Here is a 17,639-nt window from a genome sequence, read left to right as displayed (position 1 = left end):
AAAAAACTTTTGGGACGGCCGTCCATAAATTTTCTACATTTATCTTCCTCACTATCTACAATACCCGGAGTGAACCTAGCAAGTTCTATAAATCTGTTTCTGTAGTCCTCAACGGTCATACTCCCTTGAGTCAACATCAAGAACTCTCTCCTTTTGTTTTCTCGATAAACCCTAGGTTGATAACGATCTAGGAACTCCTGTCTAAAATCAGTCTAGGTGGGGTTGTGGTACTTTCCTCGAGCGGACTGCCACCAGCAATCAGCTCCCCCTATTAACAGAAATTCAACAAATCTCACTCTTTCCTCATCAGTACACGCCATAACCTTGAATACTTTCTCAGTACCCTCTAACCATCTCGTTGCTACCATAGGATCACCATCTCCATTAAATTTCTCTGCCCCTAACTTCCTAGCCCTCTCTATGGTATTCCTGTTCCTCGGATTCTCTTGTGTTTGACCACCAGTGGCACGAGCAAACAACCGGGCCAGTCTCCCAATGGCTCTCTCTATCCCAGACTCACTACTAGAAGAATGGATCTCTTGCTCCATCTCCTGACCCCCTTCGGGTGCTTCTATATGGGGTCCTTGTTCGTGGACCGTAGAAGCCTCACCCTCTAACCCCGCATTCTGATCCTCTCCTTGCCCTTGAGGATCACTTATTGCTCTCATAGATCGTGTGCGCAATTGGCCTTGTTTACGCATGATGATATCTATAAAATCAATTTAACTTGTTAGAATACAAAACATGTTAAAAAAATTTACCAAATACATTTTCATATTCAACTCTTATTCTCGTAATAATAACCCTAACTCAACTTTTTTTTTAAATCCTATTCTAAATACAGCCTTACTTTCTAAATGTTCATTTTGTACTCTTTCAAATAACCCCAACTGGGTTCACATTGAATTCCCAGACGAGACTGAGTAGACCGTACATGATGAATTTTTTGCCCTCTGGTTCTGATTTACAGTGAACAAACCAAATATGTTTAAACAAAGGGAATAAAGTACACAAATTGTTGGCATCTATTCTCTTCTGTATAAGAAATAATAGACCTGAACCTGATAAAGTTATTTTTCAAAGATGACATGAACAGCTTTAAGAATGATTCTTAACTGATGTTTTATCAGTTACCATTAACAATTCCTCAAACCCATCTTCTTTCCTCTAGAAACTTGTTAAAAGTTTATGCTCATTAGCCTCTTGATATTTCTCACCATACTACCCTTAAAAAAAGTTTGTCAATGTTCTTAAGTAAAGCATGGTTGACAATGTTATATGCCTTTGACATGGTTAGAGTCAACACATCCAAGTTGCTCAAACTTGTTTATGAATTAGTGAACAAAAACATTCATTTCAATTTAAATTAATGTATGGATTATAATTTGATGCAAATGGTGCATATTAAATTTTGTTTGGTGGCAGATTTGCTAAAATGAAGAGGGTCCCCTTTGTTTTTGGATATTCTCTAATTAATTTTGCACCGAAAGTTTGAGTAGAAATGATTTAATGATTAAGTTCAATTAAATCGTGGGAATGGTCCCTATAAAAAAATTTAGCTGAGGTTATAACATCCCATATCAAGTGAACCTCCATTAAAGCAAAGAAATTTTATTGAACGTTTAATAAATGATGACTTAAATTCATCATGAAAACTTTAGTTGGAGTTTAAGATGTTATTATAAACTACGTTCAATAAATGATGACTTTAAACATCTTTTTTTTAAGTAAAAATTAGTTAGGAGTAAGGGTATTATCACAATTTACATATGAATAATAATTTCATGACATCCGATAATGTTGTCGAATTACCCTCCCACTTAAGCTCTACGGTTATTGAATCAGTAATCACCGTTAGATTATGATCAACTTTGACCATTTAACCAAATCAAATGATGTACCGAGGCAGCAATCAGGTGTGACCCTTTTTATTTATTGAATTGTAATTTGAAAAAAATCTGAAAACAAGGATAGGAGAAGTCAGTGAGTAACCAGGTCAACACAATCTACAATCCACAGACATCAGATGACGGGAACCATTCACCTACAAATATGTGATGATCGTAGGTCCATTTTTCATCATAATCACTAGTCACACAAAAACATTCAAAAAACAAGGACATAATAGTAAATTAAGAAAAGAAATCCATCTGAAAAGTGAAAACTAGAAAGAAAGTGTTGCGAATTTTAGTTTAGTTCCAATCTCCTATCCTATGTTTTTGCTTTTACTTTGATAAACTAAACAAACCACTTTAAAAACTTGAATTTACAGTCAGAGAGAGAGGGTTTTAAGTGTTTAAATCTTTACTATAATTACAAAAATTTGATTAAATTTTTGTGTGTGTGTGTTTTTTTTTGCTGGTATATTTGTTTTTTCTTGTTTTTCATTTAATTTCCCTCTCTCTCTCTCAAAACGGTTTGGGCAAATAACAAAGCTTGCTACTGGTTAGGGTTTATCAATTGAAGATAAGATTGCTAGGGTTTTCTCTTGATTTTTTCTCTCATTCCTAGCTGTTTCTCTGATCTTTTCAACCATGTCGTCAATGTAAGTTGTTTTCCCTTCTCTATTCCTTCATTCTCTCGGTTTTCTCTTTTTTCTTCACCATCTTTTATCAAATTTTGTGGTCTTCTTTAAAAAACGCAGCTTTGAATTGTATATGCATAGACTCGTTTACGCTATTGACGTTCAATTAGGTTTTTTTTTTTTTTTTTCTTTTTAATTTCTAGTTATTCTTCACAGAAATGTGTACATTTTGAGTTGTTTCGAGATAGACAAATTTTCCTGTTGCTTGAGAAAATTTAGGTTTAAGGTTAGGGTTAGGGTTTTGTAGATATGATCAAAAACATATTGGGTAAATTGCCTAGAAAGCCCTCAAAATCATCGAACAATGACTCCAACAGTGAGTCTTTAAATTCATCTCAAGTGCCCAATTCGATAAATTTGAAGTCGGGTTCTCGCATGAACAATGGGACTATTCCCCCAACCACTAAGTCGAATCAGGGGAAGAAATCAGTTCCAACTGGGACTCAAGCAGGGTCTGGTGTTTACGAGGCTTTGCCGAGTTTTAGGGATGTTTCAAGCGCGGAAAAGCATAATTTGTTCATTAGGAAGTTGAATATGTGTTGTGTTGTATTCGATTTTAGTGACCCCGCAAAGAATCTTAGAGAGAAGGACATAAAGAGGCAAACTTTGCTTGAGCTTGTTGAATATATGTCGTCTGTAACGTCAAAGTTCAATGAGATCGCAATGCAAGAGATTACGAAGATGGTAGCTGTTAATTTGTTTAGAACATTTCCCTCTTCGAATCCTGATAATAAGGGTTTGGAAATGTATGACCCGGATGAGGATGAGCCAACTATGGAGCCAGCATGGCCGCATCTGCAGATTGTGTATGAAATTCTGCTTAGATTTGTGGCTTCACAAGAGACTGATTCCAAGCTTGCTAAAAGATATATTGACCATTCATTTGTGTTGAGATTGTTAGATTTGTTTGACTCTGAGGACCAAAGAGAGAGGGAGTATTTGAAGACAATTCTTCACCGGATTTATGGCAAGTTCATGGTGCATCGGCCATTTATCAGGAAAGCTATCAACAATATCTTCTATCGATTTATTTTTGAGACAGAAAAGCATAACGGGATTGCAGAATTGCTCGAGATTTTGGGAAGTATTATTAATGGGTTTGCTTTACCTTTGAAGGAAGAGCACAAGCTTTTCCTTGTCCGTGCTTTGATTCCTCTTCACAAACCCAAGTGTGTATCGATGTACCACCAACAACTTTCGTATTGTATTACACAGTTTGTGGAGAAAGATTTTAAGCTGGCTGATACTGTCATTCGTGGTCTTTTGAAGTATTGGCCCATAACTAATAGTTCCAAGGAGGTTATGTTCCTTGGTGAGTTGGAGGAAGTTCTAGAAGCTACTCAGGCTGCAGAATTTCAGCGATGCATGGTGCCCCTCTTCTGCCAAATTGGTCGCTGCCTCAACAGCTCTCATTTTCAGGTATTGATGATATTACCTTTGTCTGTATTTGCAATATTTATTATGTATAACCGTATCAATCAGGTGTGTTTTCTCTGTATTTATGTTGTTTTAGTTATTTACCCTATTATTTTCAAGTTGCATGTGTCAAAGATTGAGACTGATTCTGTTTTAGGGGAACTTCTGATGACAAATTATTTTATGAGGTTTCAAGTTATATGAACATCTTTTCAATATTCTTGTATCATCAACATTTGTTTTAGTTTCTATCTGTTCTGTTAATATATTAAAGTGAGTTTGCAAGATGGGTGATGACTTGCTTTCTTTGATCTTAAGAGTATCGACAAGTTTGTGTTTATCTATTTTTAATGTATTATAAGAAGTGAAGTGGCACTTTTTACCGGCACTAATAATAGGTTGTCATATTGTTGACTTCAAAAAACATGAGTCCAGCGTTAAGAGAATAAGCCATCTTACCTGCTTATTCAAAATTTGTGAGAATTATTATGCATACCCTAGTCAATAATCAAATTAGCCTTTTTCTTTCAAAACTGAGCTGGCTGAGCACAATACTAGGGTCACTTCAAGTACCTAAATATATCCCTTTATTGAGGGGATGTTTTTGTAGATTGAGGACACTATTAACTGTTTTCTAATATCCATTTCATGTTGTTGTCACAGATGCTTCTTTGTCATTTTAGTTATATTTTTCAAAGCCATGATTTCTTTAAGGTCTAGAAATGCGGTTGATTCTTTGTTTGCAAACAAGGTATATCTTTACAAATTGATATCACAGGTGATGTTATCAGGACATATAATCAAAAGTTTATAGTATATCATTTTTCTTTTACTTAATGATGTAGATCACTGCAGATGTCTATTTCAGTTTTCCTCATCTTGACTGGAGATCAGTAGATTCTTGCATCATAAATCTACTCTGCTGTACCATAATAAACTTTTTTCTGCATATTTAGGGTCCATCTCTAATTTTTCATAGATGGACTGTTTTTAGGAGTGGTTTGTTATGCCCAATTTGTTTCTTGCTTTCAAATATTGTATATTGCTTTCTCAGACACAATGTACTCATTTGATAATCAAAAATTATTTGTTTATGTCAAATTTCCATCCTACCTTGTTATTGTCCAGTTGAGACCTTGATATCTCTTCAACACACAACAATCTCCCCATTTGATCCAAAACTTAGTTTGCTGCAATTACACATGCTTTGTAGTTTTTTCAGCTGAAGGAAATATACAATGTCGCTTTAGTCAGCGTTATTTTATTTTCTGATTTAAGTGCTTTTTGTGTTTATAATGTGTTTTGTTTTACTCAATAAAGTCATTTAAGGCTCCCTGCTCTTTCTAGTTGTAAGAATTCACTTTATGTAATTTGAACTGCTTCTGATCCTTACTAATAGTATTCGTGAACTTTTTGTGCACATTATCAAAAAACTGAAGCTCATGGAATTGGCCTAAAGCTTTATTCTATGTATGAAGATAATATTCCTACAGGTTGTATTAATTTGGCTTTTGCTATGCAATATTACATGAGCTTGCAACTGAAAAGACATCTTTTTTTTTCTTTTCTTTTTTTAATGTTTTGATTCAGAAACTAATTTTCCTCAGTTATCTTTCAAATTACAGCTTTTTAGGCTATATTACAGGGAATGCTAGACTACCATTAATTGATAGTTGAAAAGTCAAAGGAATTGTTGCATTTTCTTAAAACCAAGTTTTAGGTCAGTTGGGAATTGTCTAATGTAGTAGTTTAATTGTCAGAAACATGATAGGTTTGATTTTGGAGTAGAGGGCAATATGATTTTGCTAGGAAGTTATTTTCTTTAAGCAAGTAGTGGTACTTTAGAGGGCATATTAGTGGTCAGGGCGGCTCTGTTTTTTGTTGATGAAGTGCATGCCTAGTCTGATACTGCTGAATTGGGTATTGATTTATCGTGTTTTCTTTGCCAGGTAGCAGAACGTGCATTGTTTTTGTGGAACAACGATCACATAAGAAATCTGATCAACCTGAACCGTAAAGTGATACTGCCTATAATCTTTCCAGCTTTGGAGAGAAACACACGGGGTCACTGGAATCAAGCTGTTCAGAGTTTGACACTGAATGTCAGGAAGATATTTTCTGATGCTGATCAAGCACTCTTTGATGAATGCTTGGCCAGATTCCAAGAGCATGAAGACAAGGAGAAAGAGATAATGCAGAAGCGAGAGTCAACCTGGAAACGCTTGGAAGATGTGGCTGCCTCCAAGGTCGTAAGTAATGAGGCTGTGCTTGTCTCAAAGTTCTCTTCTGTTGCCATTTCCACCAACACAAGTCCACGGGCTACTGCCGGTAGTTGAGAGCTGCATCACATTAGAAGAGTCTATTCTCCTTAGCCAAGGTGAGCCGTAAAGGGAGTGTGCAAATTGGTGCTTTATAGGGATTGTTTGGTCTCACTTCTGTTGGGTCCTTATTTTGTGACTCTGCCAGCTAAATGTTTTAAGCCGAAGATGGGGTGTGTGGATATCGAGGTCACTCCTTTTTTTGGGTTCTCGGCTCATTCCTTATTTGTTTTCTTTTCCCTGTTCCTCTTCCTGTCATGGAGGTGTGTGTATCATAAGGGATTTGGTTATACTTGTAGTTTTTCTTTGGATTTCTTACCTGATAATATTTATTCTGTGCAATTATGCAAAGAGATTCTTATTTTTTTCGCCGAAGTTGTGTTTAACTTTCCTTAACTTTTTGCTGCTGAATTTTAAGCCCCAAGTGTACATAAGATCTCTGCCGCATTTATACAGACCAGTGTTTGCTGATACAAATTCTCATGACTGATTGTGATGTTGGCCCGTGGCCTGAGTGCAATGTTGTTGGTTCTCAAGTTCAGACTTAATTTCGGAGTAAACGACTTTTTCCCACCCAAAGTTTGCCTTAATGTTAACTTTTTTACCCAAAAAGTTTCAAAATACCAATTTTTCACTCAAAGTTAATATTTTGTTACTATCCAAAGCTGATTCCGGAAGTGAAAATTCTTTTTGTCAATACTATTTGAACTTCTAGTATCCTCTTCACAAAAACACTCTCACTCCACTTGATTTTTCGTCGAATATTAGTCATCACAAAGCAAAAGTTTCTTNGACTTTTTCCCACCCAAAGTTTGCCTTAATGGTAACTTTCTTACCCAAAAAGTTTCAAAATACCAATTTCCCACTCAAAGTTAATATTCTGTTATTGTCCAAAGCCGATTTCGGAAGTGAAAATTCTCTTCGTCAACACCATTTGAATCTCTAGTATCCTTTCCACAAAAATACTCTCACTCCACTTGATTTTTCGTCGAATATCGGTCATCGCAAAGCAAAAGTTTCTTATTCTTATCTAATTTTCGGTTGATTTTGATGACAAATATTTAATCGGTCACCGCCATTAGATTCACCGACCTCTACTACATAAAACCTATTTTAGCCAGAGTATTGGTAACTCGTCAAAATGTCGACTGAGAAGGTGAAGTGTATTTTGGGCATTAACAGGATATAAACTTTAGGTAGAAAAGTGTCTGTCATTAAGGCAAACTTTGGGTGGGAAAAAGTCGTTTACTCCCAAATTTTATTATGTAGAACCTTGAACCATATTGGAGTTTAGGACCCATGATTAGTATGTGATAAGGGAAGCTTTGCCAATAAGACGCACTGTAGCTTTTGTTGATTGTGTTTGTTTTCTGTTATATATTAACCTCGGTTTTAAACTTGTGTAGTTCTTGGAGCTCTTGATTAGTCTTAAGCAGTGTTTTAAAACTTGGCTTGACCGGTTTAACCGGGATCCAGGAGCTTCATCGGGTCGGGTTAACAATTTCCCTATTCACCTAAAACTCTAGAATTTGGGATGATCGACGAACAATTGAAGACTGGGATGTTGGAGCTTTTGAAGAGAAAGTGTCGGTGAGTGCAATGGTGGCGATGGAGTTGATTTCCGACGAGTGAATCAATGGGAAATAAAAAAAAAGGCAACGGCAACAGCCGGCTTTTGCCAACGATTGGCGAGGCTAACAGGGGTGGGGTGAGGTGGGTTTTGGTCAGGAGGAAAAGGGAGTATTTTCGAGGTGATGAGGATGGGGAGGGTTGTCGACGCTGGTGTCAGTGAGATTTGGCCTGGAATGTCGACGTTGGCATTGGTGAGATTTGGCCGAAATCAGCCAGATCTTGGATATTTTTTTTGAGGAATGGGCTCAAGGGATGATTGAGATTGCATTTGGGGTGTTGCTACTACCAACCAGTTGCCGGCCGATTTGTATTTAGGATATGTTTCCTAAATTTTAAACCTGTAGAGACTTAACTACAATTTTTAGGGGTATATTTGCTAAATTTTAAAAGTTTTGTGGCCGGTCAAACCTGTCAACTTGCCGGGTTTCACCCCGGGTTGCTTATTAAAACATTGGTCTTAAGTGTAGTGGATTAGAGCAAAATCTTTGGCGAGCTGCAGGTTGTACTTCTGACTTGGGTATTTGGCTGGTATCAGTTTGCCATCATCAATTCAGCTCTTGTGTAGCCTTAGCACTTAACTAGAGTTTTCACTGCTAAAGATTTAAAGGCCATACTTCACCAAATTATGTACTCATCTTTTGGAAAACAATTGAGCCTGTGAACTACTGAACTGATGATGAGGTGGGATCGTTTTGCTAACTAAACGAGTCATGTCAGTTGAAATTTGAAGCAGCTTTTTCATATGCTTGAGCCACTATAATCGACGATACTTGAACCTTCTACGGTTCCCCCCATTGCCAGCATCACTATCCTTATGACCACAGTTGTGTTATTGTTTTGAATGCACAGAGTTCCACCAAAATCTTGAACTGTGGCTGGTATGTGATTTAGCAGCACATCTCACCGTATATATGCTTATATTGAATGATTTCGATAATGTGAAGGTATCAGATCAATTTCCTAATATTTGATATTACCCCAAGCAGTTCACCAATGATTATGAGTGGATATGCCATCTCATAGAAATCACTTGATACATTCACTAATGACATTGCAAATATTGTCTGTAGGGGATGCATATTTCTAACTCTAAAAAATGTATTTCTAAATACTGAAAATATTAGATTGACAAGAGAAAGATCTGAAGGCAAAACCAGATGAAGATAAGACTGAAGCACAATTAATCATCCCCATATGCTCGGAAACTGTAACGCTCTTGATATGGACCGTTGAAGAAGAGATCAGCTTCAAACCACTTGGGATAACGCACAAGGTCACCTGCCAGAAATTGCATGAACCGCCGGCTCCCTTCAGGCACGACTCTCACTTCCCCTTCCTCAATGTAAACTAATTGATCTACCTGCCAGTCCCAGGGCAGCTTGCACTTGCCAGTCTTCCACATTGACCATCTTGAAACCCCAAGCTCCTTCAGTCGATCGGGCGACACTTGACGTTCCACCTTCACACTGTACAATTCCTCTAGAGATTTCTCTACTCGCATTGCCTTTATAACATGACATTGCCCATTTTTATTATTAAATTTTGTACAGCCTCTGCTGCTTTTGTTCACGGAAAACAGGCTGAAAGTTGGGGCTGTAATCAAACTTGCCATAGCTATAGAACGTTTCTGGCTTCAGTGCTAGTCACCTTCCTAAATGGAGAATAGTAGATCCGGTCTTAGAGAAGTTTTGAACAAGTAAATTAACTAATTGCATTCAGTAATAGATTCAGCAGACTAAGATCCAGACATTAACAAATGGAAACAGTGCCATAAACTATAATGAATGAAATATCACCAAGTATGCTCGTTCCCATTCCTCTCTATGCATCTGAACACTTCATGTTTTCCATTCTAACCTCATCTCATGCACTTAATATTGAAGTTTTTTATTTTCAGAACTTTGTTGCCGGATATTACTTCTCACCTTCGAGAAAATGGTTGTTTGGTTCAAAAGCAAAGAGGAAAGCTTTTAAACTTCACACGATAACAGAACGATTTCCTCTTTTCTCTTTTCTTTTTCGTTTAGTAAATCTAAGCATACATTCTTTTTCTTACAAGCAACAACACTATACATTGATTTTATGATTGCAAAGTCTGAAGGTAGGAACACCCAGAAAGTCCACAAATGCGAACTTAGGAAAATTTGACCAAGCTGCATATACTAATATGCAATTGAATTTTTTTTTTTATTGTTTACAGGTTCAGAATTATGCATAGGCTGGATCAAAAAACAGGTTTGTTTTTTTAGGGCTTGGAATTGATTTTGATATCAATTTAAGCATCACTCTAATCATCATAAAATGATCTACTTGTAGAAATGTTAAGTTCAAGAACACACTATAAACTTTAGACTCTTCGGATCAAAACTACTTTCCAGAAAATAAAGCAATATTCAATATGAAAAAATCATTTATACGGAAAATGAAACAGCGCGGGTCTTAAAACAGACACTAAAGCGTTAACTTCTGTTTGGTCTCCGAGAAAAAAGCAGGACAGGAAGAGACGCTATAAATTAGATGGATTATATACTTTTTACTTTACAATAAGAAGGGAACAAACTTTAAAGACTCAAAACTTTCACTTCATTTTATTTTACTTTTTCCAGTTTCTCAGCAAGCAAATAGAAGAAAGAGAGGATAATTATCAAGAGAAGGAAATAAAAATTGGGGAATTTACCTGTTGTTAATCTCTATTGATTATCTCGAAAAGTTTGAAGATGAAAGAGCAAGACTGAGCTTATTCTAAAACCCTGCAGTTGAGGTTTTAATTGATTATCCACAAGAACCCGGTTGTTTGGTCACAGGTGGGTGACCTTTAACATTTAACCCGCTTGCTTTAACTTACCAGTTACCGGGTGTTTCGGTGAAATGAAGACAAAAGAGAGTTTTGGTCTTTAACGTGTCAGGTTCTATTACACATAATTATGAATAACAGTAAAGTTTTTGTTTTAAATTTTTGAAGATAAAATGGTAGGAAGATGAGAAGATGGGAAAATTGAGAGTGAAACTTCAGACTTTGCTTTGTTTCAATAGTTAGAAGTAATGGTGTTACTTCAGCTAAAACACTTTAATGGAGTTTCTCACTGTCCATCAGTGAATCCTTGGATTCAGAGAAGAGAAAGGAGAGCTCAAAAAATTATGTGCTTGCAAGCACAGTCAGTAGCTCCCTCTAGAACCCAGGTACGCTTCGTGTATTTATAGAGAAATACCAAAAAAAAAAAAAAAAAAAAAAATTAAATAGGATGTATTAATAGTATATAAAACAGCTATCTATATATGTTGTTAACGCGTGCGATATAGATTTAATAGCTCCTTTTATTTTTATTTTATTTTCTTTTCGTTTTTATTTATTTTGTAATGTTTCTCTTAGAATTATGAATTTTGTGAAGTCGTGTACATGGCTGAGATTCATGAGTAAGTAGTATGGAAGGGATTATACGGGCTACGGTCTTTTATTTATCCAGGAATTAACTTTTTTAATTTAGTGAAGTGGGGAAGTTTTAGTATTCACAATTTTTTTTTCTTTTTTTAAATTTTGTCATATGTTATTTGATTTTGAACTTTGTCATTTCAACTCTTTAGAGGATAATGGAAAGCATTTCAGTTAGTGGAGAAGTTGGTGGTGCTGGTGGAACATACTCTTACGAGGCCTTAAAGAAGCTGGACAGGGTATGGTCTACTATCTGCTCTGCTCAAACAAGTAAGACTTTACTTCTTTCTCTGGCGCTGGATGATCAGACGATGTACAGCTAATTCTTTTATTGTGGGGTGATGTTAACTTTTCGTATGCAGTTGTGCAAGAACCCCAGCAGGTAGTGTCAAGTATTCCAGGTCTGTTTAGCCAGTCTGATTTGGCCAACAAAGCAGTGGATACATTTGATGTTATAGTTTGCGGAGGCACTTTGGGGATCTTCATAGCCACAGCCTTGAGTTTTAAAGGTCTTCGAGTTGCCATTGTGGAAAGAAATATACTGAAAGGGGTAAACTGCATTGTGAAGTTCATTCTTAATCAAGAGATAGTTTTGAAAAAAAAATTGCTTAAACTGTCGGGTGTTCTAACAGATGTCATTCCATTTTGAAACCAATGATTAGAGGGAACAAGAATGGAATATATCAAGGAAGGAGCTCTTGGAACTTGTAGAATCTGGAATTCTGGTAGAAGATGACATTGTACAAGTTATAGCTGCGAAATTTAATCCTGTAAGCTCTTAAAACTTCATAATTGATGCGTGTTTAAGTTCAATTTGTTTCTGAAAGAAAATTTCTCCTGAAAATGTTTTTCCAAACATAATGCTTTTCAAAAGAGTTTATCGTGCTTGGAAGTCCTTTTCACTGGTTGCACAGCTAGGAGAAACACTAGTCCACTACTGAGTATGGCTTATGTCATATCTTTGGTCCTAATACCATCTCTATATGCTATTTTAACCTATGCAGAACAGATGTGGATTTGAGGGGAAGGGAGAAATCTGGGTTGAAGATATTCTCAATCTTGGGGTATCGTGAGTAATTCTTTCCATTGTGTATTTTCCGATAATGGTAAAAAAGCACAAGGAATATTTAATTGTGGGTTATATTAATTTTGATTTCATATGTTGATGCTCTGAAAGAAATTCAATGTGCATTTTACTCTAACTATAGACGATGATATTCATTGTAAAATGTTAGATTTGAAATTCATCAAACTTGCCTCTCCCATCCGCCAAAATCTGTGTGCATATATATCCATAACAGTTAGGAGTTATTATGGGTTCTGTCAGTTGGTAATGGCTACTATACCAAACACGTTAATCAAAATATTTATGTTTACATGTTTCTTACCTTTGTTTTAAATGACCTCATCTGATGTATAGGAACACTATTCCATATGTCGAAATCATAATGTATATTAGCTCAAAACAGAACTGTTGTCAGTGATTTCTCTGATAAGAATTATATGCATAGTATCTGCATCAGGCTGTAACTTAGTTGAAGAATGCCCTCAGAGGGCTTAGAAATCCGAAGAATGGATCAGAGAACTTTTGAGTTAATGCTAATAAAATATTTCCATACTTGGTTTGAGGGGTTTATTTTGTCATGAAGAAAGCATCAGATTCTGTAATTCTATGTTATTGATCTGGTTTTTGAGAAGATAATTGGTTTGAAAAAAGCAAAGGATTATGTTGTGTGATAAGGTTCCTCCTTGAGAGTTTATAAGTTCAAATCTGATTCTGTATGTTAAAATTTATTTTATTTCCATAATCTTCTGTATAATTTTGTTGACATGTAGACGTAACGCACTTTTATATTCTGTAAGCTGTTTGGAAATTAAGTTTTGTCCATGACTGAGAAAATGATCCTTGCTCTGCAACAAATAACCTAATTTGACTTTCATTTCAGACCTGTAAAGCTTATAGAGATTGTCAAGAAACGTTTTCTTTCCCTTGGCGGGGTTATCTTTGAGCGTAGAAGTGCCTCCAACATTTGCATATATGAAGATGCAGCGGTGAGTTTATTGACACTCGCAAATTGGTAATATTTTCTCCTACCATAGAGTTTGACTGGATTCACTAAATCAGTCTACTGGATACCTACAAAAGATGTAACAATTCATATTCACTCTGTATAAAATACCTCTTCTAATTAACTATCAGTTTACATGAATGCTTCTTTCTTCACAGGTCATTCAACTTGTTGAGGATAACGTCCTGTCATCCCGTCTCATCATTGATGCAATGGGGAACTTTTCCCCTGTGGTGAAACAGGTCTGGTTCCCTTTCTTATACATAATTGTACTCTCACATAGAGTGTTGCAGTATCCTTTCAGAATCAAGCATATTGCATACAGTTGACAGGGAGCAATACTACGCAAGATTGAGTTTTCTTTCTTTTTCATTTTTGTATATACATGCACAGATTACTAATTTAGGTTTATCCTAGTGAAGGTAATGGTTGAAACAAGAAGGAACAAATGAGTGGAAAAACTTCATGCTTAGATGTAGAAAGTCAAGTATCAAAATTCATACGTTGCCCATCCTAAAAAACTAGGTCATGCCCACAAGCAGGCTGGAACTACCTTTGAAATCTCAGTTCAGTGTCTTTTCATTTATAGATAAGACGCGGTAGGAAGCCCGATGGTGTATGCCTTGTTGTTGGATCTTGTGCTCGTGGTTTTAAGGATAACTTGACAAGTGATGTCATTTGTAGCAGTTCGTCTGTGAAGAAAGTTGGAGATTCAGAAGTACAATTATTCTGGGAGGTATTCAATTTTTAAAGTTTATCCTTAATTTTCCACAATTTTGTTTCCTCTTTTGACAATAATTTCAGGCATTTCCATCTGGCTCTGGTCCCACCGATCGCACTACTTATATGTTCACTTATATTGATCCTCAACTGGGATCCCCAAAACTGGAAGAACTGTTAGAAGACTATTGGGATTTGATGCCAGAATATCAGGTTAATTTTCTTCTGTAGTCAAGAATTTTGCAAATGCTACTTTTTCCCAGGCTAAATATCCAGTTAACATTTGGTTAGGCATATTATCAACTGAAGGACAACCTTTTTTAAATCATAAACAAGGTATAGAAGTTTTAAAACATACCATGGAAAGGGGAAAGACGGAGAAGAGAAAGAAGGAGGAGAAAAGAAAAGATTGTTCTTTAAGTTTTGCAGAAAGACTATAATGACCGTCCATTTTTGTTAGTTATTGGTGTGGGTGTTTATGTTATTTGATAGTTTTCCGTTCAAGGAGAACTCTACCTAACTAGATTTTGGGGCTTTTTAGTATATTCGAAACTTGTTTATTTTTTTCATAAATTGATGAAAAAATTGTTCAAATTCATATTTTCTCTTTTGCCTAAGTTGTTGTATAGGAGTAATCGTTAATTTATCTTTTATTTATTACCCATTCTCACTTATTCCCTTATTTTTCTGCCTGCCTTCTCGGTTGAATTTGAGGCTATAAGCAAGTTATAAATTTATTCTTCTTCCAGAAACAACAATCTACTATTTTCTTTCTCTCCTTTTCTTCCTTTTTAACGCTCTCAGATAATAATAATGGATGATGTCCAACCTTTTACTTGTAGGGAGTGTCTCTTGACAATCTGGAGATACTAAGAGTTGTATATGGAATTTTCCCTACCTATCGAGACAGGTAATGATACATTGCATTAAGTGGTCTGAGGTCTTCATACGTGATTTCCATTATCTCCTCAATAAATGCAGAAAACAGTCTTATAATTCTTGAGTTGCATATGTTGGGCAACTGAATGTTCTTTAAATCTAACATCTTATTTTCTTAACGGGGGAGAATTGGCTTGACAGTCCATTGCCAGCTGCTTTTAATCGAGTCATACAGGTGGTTTATGCTACACACTTATAAAGCATCCAATTGTTTATGGCACGTAAGAAATGGATGGCCACTGTAACAGTTTTATTCCCTGCAGTTTGGTGATGCTAGTGGCATACAATCACCTGTTTCATTTGGCGGTTTTGGGAGTTTGACTCGGCACCTTGGGAGATTATCAACAGGTATGTACTTTATAGCAGTTACTATGGCATTATACCATTTTGCTGATTCACAAGGACTGTGAATCATGGAGCTTGAAATCAATGTAATCACTTTGAATATGTAGGTTCTTTTTGCTCTACTGTTATTTATTTTCCTCTTTTTTTCTTCTCATATTTGTAATGTATTCAACACGATGGACTTGTTCATGGGAATATTGTGTAAAACCACATTGATTTATTTCGCATGTTATTTAAATTTTAAGCCCTATATATAATTTTTGAAAGTTGTCACAGAAAATTACTGATATATATGTTTCTTTTTTTTTTTTGAGTACAGGAATATACGAGGCAATCAGTGGAGATTTTGTTGACTCATACAGCTTGTCCCTGCTGAATCCATACATGGTTGGTGACTTGTATTTTCTGACTGTATGGTTAAGGGGATTCTGTTGAAATATTTTAACTAAATTTGTGTAGTGCAGCCTAACTTAAGCGCTTCATGGCTATTTCAACGTGCAATGTCAGCAAAGCAGCAGTCTAATATTTCACCAGATTTTATCAATGAGCTTCTTTATGTCAATTTCCAGAGTATGCAGGTACGTTATGTTGGGGAAAATACAGAACTTCGTGAGTTCTATAACTTGTGTTATGTCCTTTTTCTTGAAATGCCCAATTAATTTTCATTTCTCTTCTCTAGAGATTGGGTGATCCAGTGCTAAGACCATTTCTTCAGGTTATTTCCCTTGTACTTTGGCTGGATTTTTCAACATCAATTGACTCGATTGGTTTAACTGACAACCTAATTGCAATATAAACGAACTCAATCAAATATAATAATGATGCTGACTTCCTAAAAATTTCTATATTGTCACAGGATGTTATAAAGTTTGGGCCTCTTGCCAAGACCTTAGGCCTGGTAATGCTAAGTAAACCTCAAATTCTTCCATCAATATTCAAGCAGGTAATTAATGATTGAAGATCCTGTTGTGGCACAACTTAATCTGCATTATTCTCTTATTTAAAACTGAACACAATTGAGCATCAATCTCAAACTGGTTGTTGTTGGCTAGTATGCTTTCTTCTTGCGTGATCCTATTGCCTTCAACGACAAAGGTAGTGTCACTCATGGTCAAATGTATTTGCTTGTTTTCAGGTTGGTATCCCTGTGCTCGTTGACTGGTCTGGACATTTTTTCATGCTTGGTTACTATACGTTTCTATCAACCTTTGCAGACCCGTTGATAAGGTAACGGTAGGATTATCTTGTAAATCTGTGACAGATATCTCCTGATTCTGTACTACTTAATCTGTTTTACGAGTTATATATACGCTTTTCAGTGTACTCTTCCACGTTATCTCCTAGACTAAAACTTATTGCATTTCCTGCAAGGTCATTGTTGAGTGCATTGCCTTCTAGGATGAAGTATGAGTGGAAGCGGCATCTTGAGGCATGGAAATATGGAGCAGGTATGGATTACAAACTGTGAGGAGCCATGTAAAGATCACTGAAAAACAACAAGAGTATTAGCTTTCTATAGTCCTCACTGTCAGAATCTAAGCAAGAAGGGCAAAAGAAGCAACTTGTGTTGCTGATGAGTGCCAGAATAGAAGAAGACGAGTCAATTGAATCTGTATGTTGTCTTGTATGTTTTGTATTACAAAGTGTTCAATTTATACAAAAAAATAAAGAACGATTTAGGAAATTAATCAAAGCTGTAATTACACAATAATTGAATAAAATCAATTGCTGAAGTTACTCCTGTATATCCTGTAATTTGCTTGATTATAGGATGCATAATTCCAGTAGTCTTGCCATTCATTCCACATTGCATCACTCCCTCTCAAGCTGGTGGTTTGTAGATGTCAAAAACTCTAAGCTTGTGAAGCAAATATGAATGTTGTCGACTACACAATAACTTTGTAAAAACGTTTGCTGATTGCTCTGAAGTTTGGATATGCATAGTCTTGATAACCCGTTCTTGAATTTTGTTTCGGACAAAGTGACAATCAATTTCGATATGCTTTGTCCTTTCATGGAATACAGGATTTGCCGCAATGTCATTAACAGCTTTGTTATCACAATGTAAGATGACGGGTTTACCTGTTTGTATCTCCAAATCCTTTAGTAACTCAAGAATCCAGACAATCTCACATTTGGTTTTTGCCATAGCTTTGTATTCAGCCTCTGTTGAAGATAATGATACT

At 36.0% G+C, this 17,639-nt stretch overlaps 3 protein-coding genes across 4 annotated transcripts; 2 read left to right on the top strand and 1 right to left on the bottom strand.

Annotated features, from left to right (window-relative positions):
• The first annotated feature begins 2,400 nt into the window (after positions 1-2,400).
• Positions 2,401-6,684, top strand: LOC116134784 (serine/threonine protein phosphatase 2A 59 kDa regulatory subunit B' gamma isoform-like). The gene is made up of 2 exons (XM_031420430.1): positions 2,401-4,003; positions 5,950-6,684. The coding sequence occupies exons 1-2, from the start codon at positions 2,834-2,836 to the stop codon at positions 6,334-6,336; spliced, it is 1,557 nt and encodes a 518-aa protein (XP_031276290.1). The 5' UTR covers positions 2,401-2,833; the 3' UTR covers positions 6,337-6,684.
• Positions 6,685-8,920: 2,236 nt separating this feature from the next.
• LOC116134812 lies at positions 8,921-10,728 on the bottom strand. Of its 2 annotated transcripts, none has more exons than XM_031420463.1 (2): positions 10,628-10,728; positions 8,921-9,601 (listed from the first exon to the last, which is right to left on the bottom strand). In XM_031420463.1, the coding sequence occupies exon 2, from the start codon at positions 9,560-9,562 to the stop codon at positions 9,131-9,133; it is 432 nt and encodes a 143-aa protein (XP_031276323.1). In that variant the 5' UTR covers positions 9,563-9,601; positions 10,628-10,728; the 3' UTR covers positions 8,921-9,130. The 2 variants fall into 2 exon arrangements, with proteins under 2 accessions (XP_031276323.1, XP_031276324.1); XM_031420464.1 differs by having other exon boundaries at positions 8,921-9,597.
• A 155-nt stretch (positions 10,729-10,883) lies between these two features.
• LOC116134819 lies at positions 10,884-17,198 on the top strand. Its single transcript, XM_031420470.1, has 18 exons — positions 10,884-11,130; positions 11,533-11,650; positions 11,743-11,930; positions 12,043-12,150; positions 12,385-12,449; positions 13,327-13,432; positions 13,608-13,691; positions 14,039-14,185; positions 14,254-14,382; positions 15,012-15,079; positions 15,250-15,283; positions 15,372-15,456; positions 15,773-15,840; positions 15,918-16,031; positions 16,133-16,168; positions 16,310-16,396; positions 16,589-16,680; positions 16,825-17,198. The coding sequence occupies exons 1-18, from the start codon at positions 10,993-10,995 to the stop codon at positions 16,919-16,921; spliced, it is 1,764 nt and encodes a 587-aa protein (XP_031276330.1). The 5' UTR covers positions 10,884-10,992; the 3' UTR covers positions 16,922-17,198.
• Positions 17,199-17,639: the final 441 nt, after the last annotated feature.

Source organism: Pistacia vera, unplaced genomic scaffold (genome assembly GCF_008641045.1).
Source record: "Pistacia vera cultivar Batoury unplaced genomic scaffold, PisVer_v2 Contig291, whole genome shotgun sequence".
NCBI classification, from domain to species: Eukaryota; Viridiplantae; Streptophyta; class Magnoliopsida; order Sapindales; family Anacardiaceae; genus Pistacia; species Pistacia vera.
The sequence above is the reverse complement of the archived record's forward strand: the minus strand, read 5'-3'. Positions and strand labels throughout refer to the sequence as shown.